This window comes from Balaenoptera ricei, chromosome 16, assembly GCF_028023285.1.
Source record: "Balaenoptera ricei isolate mBalRic1 chromosome 16, mBalRic1.hap2, whole genome shotgun sequence".
NCBI classification, from domain to species: domain Eukaryota; kingdom Metazoa; phylum Chordata; class Mammalia; order Artiodactyla; family Balaenopteridae; genus Balaenoptera; species Balaenoptera ricei.
Window position 1 is genome coordinate 61,092,385 of NC_082654.1, and position 11,766 is coordinate 61,104,150.

Here is an 11,766-nt window from a genome sequence, read left to right on the forward strand (position 1 = left end):
CGCCTCCCCCATCAGCTGATCTGAACTTCCGGCCGCGCCGGCCACCACCACTTCCGCCCTCACGCGCCCAGGAATCCGAGCCGGGACGCGCGGATATAAGGAACCTGTTTAATTGCTACATTTCTTACTTTTTTTTCTCGAGCCCACCCCCAGATACCGTAAGAGGAAGCCAACCCCCAAAAGTATACGAAACGACTACAGATCCCAGCAATAACCCGGCGTTCATAATGTCCCGAAGGAATAAGCAGCCGCCACGCATGTCGGGAGTTGTAGGCTGTCAAGAGACAAACACAGGAACCGTTGGGTGGAGTTATTGTCCTAACTCCAGATAGGCCCCGGGGCCGCATCACCTTCTGGGAATTGTAGTTCAGAAACCTGCATTCCAGAAGACTTTTTAATGGGGTTTAATCGGCGAAGCAACAGGAAAAGAAGGCGTTTGATTTCAGGAGATGGTTGCACTGTTTGTCAGTGGGGCCTTTGAGTTCAGGGGTTCCTAGTCTTTTTTTGTGCCATGGGCCGTTTAACAGCCTGGTGAAACCCCTAGACCCCTTCTCAGATTGTTTATAAGTAAACAAAATAAAAGAATTACAAAGGAAACCTTTTATGTTGAAATACAATTATCAAAATATTAATAAAACAAATTTGTAACATAGTACTTCTTTATTTATACATTAAATAAGATCCAGCAGCAAGTGTAATAACTACCATAATTTTGAAGTTAGTGATGAATTTAAATATTGAGATACTGTGATTTCATATAGGTATTGCTAATAATACTGTGGTTTCCCACAGCCCTAATTGAAATGCTCAATTTAAGTTGCGGTTAAAGATAAAATTTTTTTCTCATCCATATTCACAGACCTCTTACTGGGAGTCTATTGACTGTAGGTTAAGAACTTCCAAGGCTAGTCCAAAATGCCTAAGCACTGAGATTCTTCCTAACAGCTTGCAGAACTAGGCAACTGCCCAGTGCTCCACCAATGGGGTATGTGGACTATAGAAAGAGGTAACTGTGGGGGGGGTCAAGGAGGCATGGCCCCTTCTTTATCTTGATAATTATCCCACTGGAGCTTTAAAACCCCCAATGATCCCTTTGTACATTTAAAGGGACGTTATGTGCTGTAAAGTACATAGAAAAGGTTAACTCAGTTATGCCTGGAAGGGCAGAGTATACAGAAAATGCTATACAATTGTTCTAATATCAGGACGTCACAAAAGTAAATGCCTTCAGCAGCTAGGCAGACAACTTAATGAGAGAAGTGAACAGGTGATACACAAAGAAGATAATTGCCAATTAAGTCTCAGTCTCATCATTTGGGAGAGTCCTGTGGCCAGATCCCTGGAGAATGGAGACAAACGATAATCAGCTCTACTTGATTAATCTTTATTTCCATGTGGGAATAAGAAACTACGGTTCCCAGATCTTTTGATTTTTTTAAGAAAAGCTAAAAAGTGGGCTTTTTATGACATTTTTCCTATTTTTGAATGTGGCCAGCTAATTTAAAAACAAAATTTTAACTGTGTGGGCCAAATAAAATTCATCTGCAGTACCTTTGGGTCATCAGTTTGTGAACTTCTGATTATTCCCGCAGCACCCTACAGGGGTCATGCACAAAATAGGTAGTCGCTAAATACTTACAGATGATGGCAAAAAACTCTGCATATAGACAGACTCCAACATCCTTAATGCATCCAAAGGCAAGGGCACTAAATGGTATACAGGACTTCAAATGCAGGACAAGACAAAGGTTTTTGTCCTGCACCTGGTGCAAATTAGGGGGCAAAGACCTTCCAGAGTGTAGGGGAGGACACAGGTTCAACTATGGTGGGAGTACCTAATCCACAACAAAAGGCCAAGTTCTCTTCAGAGGATTTTATTTCAACATAAAGCATAATTTCCACCCACATAATGATTCCAAAGGGTAAAAGAAAGTGTTTTGCCTCCTACTCTTCAAAGAGAGCATGGCAGTGCAAATATCTCTAAAATGCCTCTGCATAGTTCTCAGAAGCTACAGTCCAGTCATTGAAAATGCTTCTCCATTTTCAGCTGACATGAGGTTTGTTAGGAAACCTACATAACAACTTATTCAATTTCTTGGGGGGCAAACTCCCCAACTCTCCCAGGTCCTCCTGGATTGATCTCACTTTTCGGGCTGCCTGAAAACACAGAACAAAAATTAAAATGACAGCTCCAAAGTTGGCCCTAACCTAAGCTAACAGTTCTCACAACACCCCAAATCACACTAAGGTATTAACCAGCCTGGAGATCTGTGTCATCTTCCCAGTCCCCTTTCATCAAAAGGACTTGGGACCCAAGAATGACTGTATGATCTGAAGCTACCATGCCAGCTGGCAATTAAGTCTAGGCTGGAAACCAAACAACCTGTCCTTTACTATCTTTAGTTCTACTTCAGACAATAATGTCTATTTGAACAGCAATTTAAACTTTACAAAGTGGTTTTCCCATTCATCTCTTCACTTGACACTCACAAAATTCTGTAAGGTGGATATTAATATTAACCTCATTCTGCACCAGGTAAAGCTAAAAGCAGTGAAACAAATCGCTCAAGATCACAATGCCTTCAAAACAGTAACCTTTCCCACTTTGGCGTGACTCAAGTAGCTTCCAAAAATTTCCTCGCCCTTTTAGAATGAGAGGGACTTTCTTATCTCCTAGCAAGAGGCAGTAAGAACCATTACCGTATGCCCCCCAGTTTCCTCCCAAAAGGGCACCCCAGGAGCCTCCTGTCACCTCAGCTCTCGAAGCACAATCGAAGAAGTCCTGGATCTCTTTTTTGCAAGCTTCGTCGCGGAATTCATTCTGCTTCCAGCAAGCCATCATTACTGACATCTCCGTGATACAAGTCGCCTCTGGAGGAGCAGAACGCGGGGACCCTCAGTCACAGGAGACCCTTACCTTCCGGCCCTCCCACCCAGCAGCCCTCTGCACTCCTCCGACTTCCGCTCTGGGGCCTCCACGGCTCCGACTGCTCACCGCCCTTCTCCCGGCGCCGTTCCCCGACATGGTTAGCTAGGATGAGGGGCTTATTGGGCTTCAGTATGGGCTTCCGCGGGTTTCCAAACCGTGCTAACCGACCCCGGAGACTGGGCGTCGCCATTGCTCACCGAGCTCCCGGCAGGCTCTGCGGCGCCGTGCGTGACCCTGCGTGACCCCTACGAGCTCGACGAGACTCGGCGACAACCTCTTCCTCCCCCCCGGCCCCCCCCGCCCCCGCCCCCGTGCTCCCGCCCCAGCATGCACCTTTTTCTTTTCTTGGCGGGGTCGCCTTGATGCGGGGTTCGGATCCCGGCTGGTGCAGACCCGCGTGCAGGTTAGGAGGAGAGTCTTTGGGACTCTTTCGTGAATCTACGCTGACTCTTGTGGGCTCCGGGCTCTGAAGTCTTGGGGCAGTACTGGGCCGGGAACACCCAGGAAAGAGGCCTGATCAATGGACTCTAGTTTCTGGTGGTAAAGTCTGGATTAGAGGGTGCTTGACATAGGCAAGGGCAGAGAGGATGGGAGCGAATCAAAATATGAGAGTTTAAGATGCTACGTTGGGAATGATTTTATTTTAATAAACCTTTAAGAACTGTTGGTTTTGATTACCTTTAGAGCCACTCCGAAGCCGGAAGAAAAATAGGCTCATTTACTCTAACAGCTGCTGCTGCTGCTTAGATATCGTTTGTTCATTTGTAGTGATCTCACTGGATTGGGTGAGGTTTAAGCACTTTCTCGCATTCATCGCTTTACTTAATCCTCTCGCCAATCCTCTGAAGATACTTAGCAGTACCATTCCTATTTATACACTTGGCCCTTCAATTATGATGCCTAGCTTTAATCAGACTTGGTTCTAAGATACTTTTTTCCCCCAACACCGCCCCCCACCCCACCCCCGCCAAGTGACTTTTAGCTGTTTACAAAACTCAGTCCAAAGATGAACCACTCATTCTCAAGGCATTTACACATGAGCTCCAAGAAATGTCTCTGGTAATGGAAGCATAACTTGGACAAGCTTGTAGTTCATAAGATGACTACTATGGAGAAGCAATATTTAGTGTGTGCTAATCACTTATCACAGATGTTTGGAATCTTCCCATTTATCTCTGCATGACTGGTTCTTTTTCTTCTATTGAGTCCCAGTTCATGTCAGAGAGGACTTCCCTGACTTCCATCCAAACCACCATCAACCTGTTTTATTTTCTTCAGAGCATCTATCATAGTCTGGATTATCTTGTTCATTTATTGTTTGTTTACAGCCTTACCCCCCAACATCCATTTAAAATGTAAGCATCGTGAGACAAGGGACCTTGTCTATCTTGTTCAGTGCTGTATCCCCAAGGCCTAGAGTAGTGCCAATAAATACTTGTTAAATGAACAAATGTTTGAAATATTTTGGCAAGTCTCTAGCTTTACCATCTTTACCCCAGAAATAAAACCAAGCAGAAGACACTGTTTAAAAAGAAGCCATTTATTATACAAAATTAAACCTGTGATAATAGAAGCAGCAACTCAGGAATAATAAAGGCATGAGCCCCATGCTCCACCCCCACTGCAGCAACACAAATAAAGCTAATTCCTATCAGAACTTCTACCACCAATAACCCCAAGCCTGCTACTGTATACAGAGCAGGCTGGGCCCCAAACCAGAGAAAATTCACATTGCTTGCTTTCTCCACAGAGCAAGTGAAGCCTTTAGTTAGACAGCCATGTGGCTATTCCTGGTTCTGCTTTCCCTTGTGGAAATGTAGCACCTGGTTTTGAATACTTTTATGGTAAGAGGAATAAAGGAGAAAGTCTGGGAAGCACCACAAAGCAGGCATGAGTCTCCAGCCACAATCATTCATAAAAAACTGGCCTACTTTGTACATAAAAGTGCTGAGGTAATGCCAGTGTGAACTGGTGTAATTAGACAGGAGAGGTAGGGATGATTCTACACCTTGCATAACCATCACCTACCCTTTTCATTGCACATAATGAAATTCGAGTCCTAACCTTATTTTGCACTTGGGTAATAATGTATTCTGCACTACATAAACCAGCATCTGCATTTAAATAGACTGCAAGCTTAGAAATCAGAGTCCTGAATTTGGCTTCTTTTGTAAGAGTACTTACTATATCAAATTTTAACATAAGGATTTTCGAAGGTCTGTCTTTCTCTCTTATTCTTTTCTGCAAAAGTCCAAACAGAAAACTTTCCATGCTGTTATGAAGGGCATTTTTTATTAAATAAAATGAAAAAAAGGGAGTTCCCTGGTGGTACAGTGGTTGGGACTCTGTGCTTTCACTGCCGAGGGCCCGGGTTCAGTCCCCGGTCGGGGAACTGAGGTCCCACAAGCCACGCGGCACAGCCAAAAAAAAAAAAAAGGAAAAGAAAAAAGAACCACCCTGGCAGTGAAACCCAGCCTAAATTATAGCTTTGCTTGGCCACATCTTTAGGACCCTAGTTGTTGAAGCATCTCATATATATACAATATATGAGCACCCCATATATATAAATGTTTATTGTGAGGTCTGTTACAGAATTTCCATTTTGCAGTATATTATATAGTTTCATGTCAGCCAAAAATTGTAAATTCTCTGTAAATCTTCACCCCATTCCAAGCAGGTGCCATTATTTTTTTAAATAAACACTTGATGTTAGCTTTGGAGTTCTTAAATTTAAAAACAAGCTGGTGGGCTTCTCTGGTGGCACAGTGGTTAAGAATCTGCCTGCCAATGCAGGGGACACGGGTTCGAGCCCTGGTCCCGGGAAGATCCCACATGCCGTGGAGCAGCTAAGCCCCTGCGCCACAACTACTGAGCCTGCGCTCTAGAGCCCCCGTGCCACAACTACAACTACTGAAGCTGAGCGCATGCTCCGCAACAAGAGAAGGCAGCGCAATAAGAAGCCACCGCAATGAGAAGCCCACTCATCACAACGAAGAGTAGCCCCCACTCGCTGCAACTAGAGAAAGCCCGCACACAGCAACGAAGACCCAACACAGCCAAAAATTAAAAAAAATAAAATTAATTTTAAAAAAAACAAGCTGGTATATCACACACAGAACAGCTTAGCAGTCTGCTCAAAATATTAAAAACCAACAAAATCTTATAGAAGGACAAGATTCTATTATACATAGTCTGTACTGAAGTCATAAGCATCATCTTCCTCTTCAGTCTTTACAACTATATATATATATATGTTTGTAAATTAATGTGTGTATATATACATACATACACACAAAGTTAAACCAGACATATTGATAAGCTATGGAACTTCTCTAGTGATAACTCATTAATACAATATTACAACCAGGGTAGTTCTAAGATCCAAGGTATTCTTTCTTGTTCCACTGCCCCAGAAAAAGCAAATGGTCTCCCTGTCCATTAAGCTGTATGTTTAAACCACAGCAAGAGAAGGGTCTGGCTACCTCCCTAAATCTGACTAACAACTTTTTATTTAGCCAGCCACTTGTGATGGCTTAAATGTCTTGCTTCGCTTCTCATGCCCTTGAGCTTAGGTGGGTGGGCTCCATCAAAATGTAGTCTCAGTAAGTACTATAAAGTTGTGCATTGTAACAGGAATAGAATGAATGAAGTTGGAATATTTATCCCACTTAAAGTGAAAAGTGCCACAGAATATGAGAGACTTACTAGAGCTATATTGCTGGGCTGTTTTTTTCTGCCATAATTTCATGAGTTTTGTGGGAAAATGGACTTTTGTAGCATATAAAAATAATAGAAGAGTTCATTAGGCAGACAGAAGAGATCAAGGACTTATAAAAATCTGCACTTAGATTCACATTGGCCTATTTCAACATTTCAAAATCATTATAGCTTTTTCTGCTGTCATTTCCAGCCTGAGTCTCCATCTCTAATCTAAAATAGAGCAGGACAATTCATTAAATTGGCATGACATTTATTAGCCACTGAATCTTTCTACTCATGAGTTGAGAAGGAATTTCAGATATGCCCTAGATAAGAAGCAAACCAGCAGTAAGAAAAGCTGTCAAATCTACAGGCAGTTTAATGCTGGGGAAAACGAATGTGGGAATAGTGGCAAGGCTACTCCGTCTCCAACAGAAATTGTGGAAAACCAGGAAAGAAAAAGCCATTCAAAATGAAAAGGTTGACATGAAAAGCAAAGTAAATGATATAAAAAATACAACTCCAGAGAGCCAGAATACAACCCACCAGAAGTTTTGCTTCACCACCAATGTAACAGTTTATAAAGCAAGAGATGAGGAAAAGAGATTGGGAAAGGTACTGAATAATGAGTGGTTTGAGGAATAGCACAGTAGTTTTCTAAAGACGCTAAACCTGGCCCATCTTACCTCATTCACAGCCAAGTACTAACGTGTTGTCCCAATCATGACTGAGAGGATGATATGGCTAGAGAAATAAGCAGTTCTTTAAAATTTTTGTTGATCAGCACCTTTAATCAAATGGGTGTTTCAGGCTTCTGGTTCCCACTAAACCAAGAACTGGATGCCTCCATCTCTCCTTGAGGAGAGGCCCTATTACCATAGACTGAGACCCTGGCTACACATCTTTAGGATAAAATATCAGTAGATATAACTTATTCTTTGAATTCATGGTAAGACAGTGTTCATTAAGAACTTGCATAGCAGATACCCTTCATGTCCCATGGTAGAATAAGGACTTCCATCTCCTTAGCTCTATCAAGTTAAGGACTCTTGCAAGAGTAATTAGAGATTTTGGTTCCTTTTCATGAAGATCTCAGTTAGGTAATCCCAAAATTTCCTCTGCAGTGTCTCATTGTTGTGGATCATGGCAGTGAGAGCTTCCCCCTGGTCCAGGCCTTGCCAATAATCTTGCAGCCACATCTCCTTCCAGCTGAAACATCAAAATGGGAGTTGGATTATGGAACCTCAGCACAGCTATGAGTCCTACCTTTCTCTGAATGGCCAAAGAAATCTTAAGCAGATACAGTGGTTTCTGGCTAGGATGAGGGATCTGCTTTGAGGGAAGGAAATGTGAAGTAAACCCAGTACTAGTCCAAGTGACAGGCAGTAAGCCACAAACACAAATTTATCACACAACACCCCCCCCTCCCCCAATGAGTTAAATTTCCTGACTTGCCTGCTCTTCGTCCCCAAATGTGGGGGGAATTAAGAGGCAGGCAGGACAGGGGCCAAACTATGGACACAGTAATCTCCCTAAGAAAAGCAAGGGGGCATATTTAGATGGTTACCTTTTATGTTACACCTATTTCAATAACCAAAATGAAACTGCAATAGTATCCAGTATCTTGATGAGACACAACCTGAATGTTTCTCTTTTTTTAATGTGTTACACTTTTCCTCTGATAAATCATAATATTATGTTCAGCACAAACTAGATACAAATTACTTGATGTAAATTACTGGATACAAATTACCTCCACTCCCAGGACCAAACTGTGCCAGCCCTCTGCTGCCATCCACTGTCCAAGGTGATCTCTGCAGGACATTCTAGCAGCCTCTCTTTCTCAAGGCTAATAATCTTTTATCACCCCTCCCCCAACAGGTGTGGTTTGCTGCAAATGGCTTCAACATTTCCCCACCCCACCTCCCATGCTGACCTTGTTTCCCAGTGTCACCACCTTCTGCCACCTACTGCAGCAGCCCCCTCACTTCCCTTCCAATCCACACTGCCCACCGTTGTTAATCATCCTTTGAAAGCATCCCTTCTACTCTGTCTAGGACAAACATATAATTTATCATCCAAATCAGGGTAATTTTAAGAGTGAAAGGAGGTGCTGTTAATAGTTACACCAGGTTAACAGGTATAAATCCTGATTGTTGCAGACAAACCTCCCTCAGAATACTCACTTCTGTATTTCTCATCCCCAGCCCCACCATGCTGAAGGTGCTCAATAAATAGCTGAGTTGATTTTCAGGACAGTCCAGCTCCAGAGCCTAGTATTCAGAATATGTACAACGTGGCCCAGCTTTGTCTCTCCCCCATTGCTTCCCTGAACGGGCCCTCTGCTCTAGTTGAAGCTTTTTTTGAACCACTACTGCAAACATCGTTTACAAAAGCTGATTTTCGTATGTTGTTGCCCTGAATGATATCTCACATCTTTTACTGAGCTTTCACAGTTTGTCTTATCCCCACAACTAGACTCTTGATACCTTAAAGGCAGAGTGATCCCACGTCATAAGTTCCTTATACAACATCCCCTCAGCACCTAGTGCTAATTTATTGCCTGCAGGAAGCAAGTCAATAAATCATTTGATTTGACAGCCACAGGGGACCCCAGCTACCCTTACCTGTCATTCTCAGGAATCTCTTCCACACTGCCAAAGCCAGGTGTGGGCACTGGGCAGTCCATGTGTGAGGGCTGGGCAATATGAGGCTCAGGGACAGGGATGTCCCCAGGAGAGGCTGCATGGGCCTTCTCGGCATCCAGCCGAGCCAGTTCGTGGTCACAGACGAAACACTCGAAGCCGTTAAGGTAGTTAGGCAGTAAAGGATCATTCACTCCCCACTCCCGCTGCTTCAGACTATCCAGAAGGAACTGGTTGGTGATGCCCCCAGGTTGCTTGTATGCCAGGTATTTCATATATTCCTCATCATTTTTGTCCAGAAAGTCAATAAACTCTGCCAGCTTCTGCGGCGACTCAAAGTCGTCAATGAGGATGATGGAGTGATTGTTGGGCACCCAGTCCCTCACAGAGGGAGAGCCGCGATACACAGGCACAGCACCGAGGTGCATGGGGCGCCACAGTTTTTCCGTCATGTAGTCGTCACAGATGGCATTTTCGAGGGCCAAATGAAACTTATAGCGGGACAAGAAGGCCAAGAGTTCTGGATCCTCAGTGGTGGCTGTGGCTGTGTCCTGTAGCCGCGGCGTGGGCAGCTCCCGATTCTTCAGGCATTTCCCATATGAGTCCACCTGAGTTGGGTACAGCACGGCCGTCAAGAGGGTATGGGTAGTGTATATATGGACATATATACACTACCAAGTGTAAAATAGCTAGTGGGAAGCAGTCGCATAGCACAGGGAGATCAGCTTGGTGCTTTGTGACCAGCTAGAAGGGTGGGATAGGGAGGGAGACGCAAGAGGGAAGAGATACGGGGATACATGTGTATAACTGATTCACTTTGTTATAAAGCAGAAACTAACACACCATTGTAAAGCAACTATACTCCAATAAAAATGTTAAAAAAAAAAGAAGAAGAAGGTATGGCACGTCGGCCTGGCCACCAGGGGTCGCGGCCTCAGCCCGGCGCGCCACCCTCCCCTTCCCGCCCCGCCCTCACCCACCGGGATGTAGCGCATGAGCTCGCGCACGTAGCGGTCTCGGTCCGCAGGCACGTCGCAGTGGGACTGCAGATAGAGCAGCGGCGCGTAGCCCCGGCGGCGCCAGTCCGCGCGTTCCGGTAGCGGAGGCGCCGCGCGGCGCAGATAAGCGGTCCCGGGCAGCCACTGCAGCGGCAGCGGGTAGTCCGAGTGACGGCTGAAGGTGGCGGTAAGATTGAAGAGGCGGATGCCCGGACTGTGGCTCAGCAAGAAGTTGTTGAGGGGCGACTCCTCGTGCAGGAGCGCCCAGCTCTGGTGCGCCAAGCGCGGCAGCGGCGCTTCGGACGCGCGGAAGTCGGTGCCGTAGAAGAGCAGCGCGCGCGTCCGCGAGTCTCCCCGCACCCGTCTGTCCCGGGACGCCACGCACGCGCCGCGCGCGCACTCGATGCGCTCCGAGTCGCCCGGGAAGTGAGGAAACAGCCCTGGGCTCCACCATAGCAGCACTGGCAGGTCCACCGCCTCCCCCCTCCCCGGCCGCGGGGTCCCCGGACCTCGCGCCACCCGCACTGCGCCCAGCGCGGAGGGAGGCCGGAAAACTGCGCCGTCCCACGGCTCCGCCCACTCCAACTCCCCGCCGGTCTCCCCCTCCGCCACGGGCCTTGAGCCGCTGGCCGCACAGACACTAAGCACTCCCAGGGCGGCAAGCACAGCCCCGGTACGGCCGGCCCCCATGTCTACTCTGACGGCCGAAGCCCCTCAACAACAGTCCCCGCCTTGCGCTGAGTCGCGACGGGACGAGGTCCTACGCCACAGGGGCACATGGCGCATGCGCAGTTCAGTGGCCACCTCAGCCGGCCACTTCGCGGGAGCCGCTAATCCTGGCAGGAAGTACTGGAAGGAAAGTGATACGTCGCAGATAAAACTGAGGCTGCTGGTTACATCTTAATTTATTTTATTTCTTTACAAATTAAAGATGCATTGAAAAATAAACCAACGAAGAGAAATGAGAGGTCCAGAGCAGGGGCGTCCCGGGCTGGGAGCAGGCAAGCCTGGCCACCATCAAGCCTAGCCCTTGTCCTGCCCCAGCCAGGTGGGGTTGGAAGATAACTGTCAGCCACTCTGTCAGTACGAAAGCCTGAGTGGTGTCCTAGCAGGAGAGACTAGCCACCTCTGCCTCTCTCCCCAACAACCTCCAGCTTGGAGAGCAGTGCTTCCAGCGGGAGCTCAGAGTGGGATGTGGGCTGGCTCTGTGAGGTATTGCAAGTTGATGACCAGGCTCCCTACAAAACCATCCAGTGTTGGGGCCTCTCCAGCTGGAAAGGAGGCTGATACCGCTACCAGGTCTTAATATACTTTGCAACTCTGTTCTCACGCTCATTCATTTCTGATTACGTGCCTCTTCACCAAGTGATCACCAGTCATTTCAGGAGAGAGAAAGATCAGTGGAAGCAGAGCAAGAAAGCTAATCAACCACCCTCAGTCACTCTGAGTTGGCTGTTGACTTCCAGGCCCAAGAAGACTGACCACTTTTCTCTCT

At 46.3% G+C, this 11,766-nt stretch overlaps 2 protein-coding genes across 2 annotated transcripts; both read right to left on the minus strand.

The window, feature by feature from the left end:
* Window positions 1-1,858: 1,858 nt before the first annotated feature.
* CHCHD1 (coiled-coil-helix-coiled-coil-helix domain containing 1) lies at window positions 1,859-3,138 on the minus strand. Its single transcript, XM_059899735.1, has 3 exons — window positions 2,996-3,138; window positions 2,753-2,871; window positions 1,859-2,157 (listed from the first exon to the last, which is right to left on the minus strand). Exons 1-3 carry the CDS (start codon window positions 3,117-3,119, stop codon window positions 2,044-2,046), a joined length of 357 nt encoding a protein of 118 aa, XP_059755718.1. The 5' UTR covers window positions 3,120-3,138; the 3' UTR covers window positions 1,859-2,043.
* A 1,315-nt stretch (window positions 3,139-4,453) lies between these two features.
* Window positions 4,454-11,061, minus strand: FUT11 (fucosyltransferase 11). The gene is made up of 3 exons (XM_059900145.1): window positions 10,254-11,061; window positions 9,256-9,881; window positions 4,454-7,837 (listed from the first exon to the last, which is right to left on the minus strand). The coding sequence occupies exons 1-3, from the start codon at window positions 10,959-10,961 to the stop codon at window positions 7,690-7,692; spliced, it is 1,482 nt and encodes a 493-aa protein (XP_059756128.1). The 5' UTR covers window positions 10,962-11,061; the 3' UTR covers window positions 4,454-7,689.
* Between the last annotated feature and the right edge of the window lie 705 nt (window positions 11,062-11,766).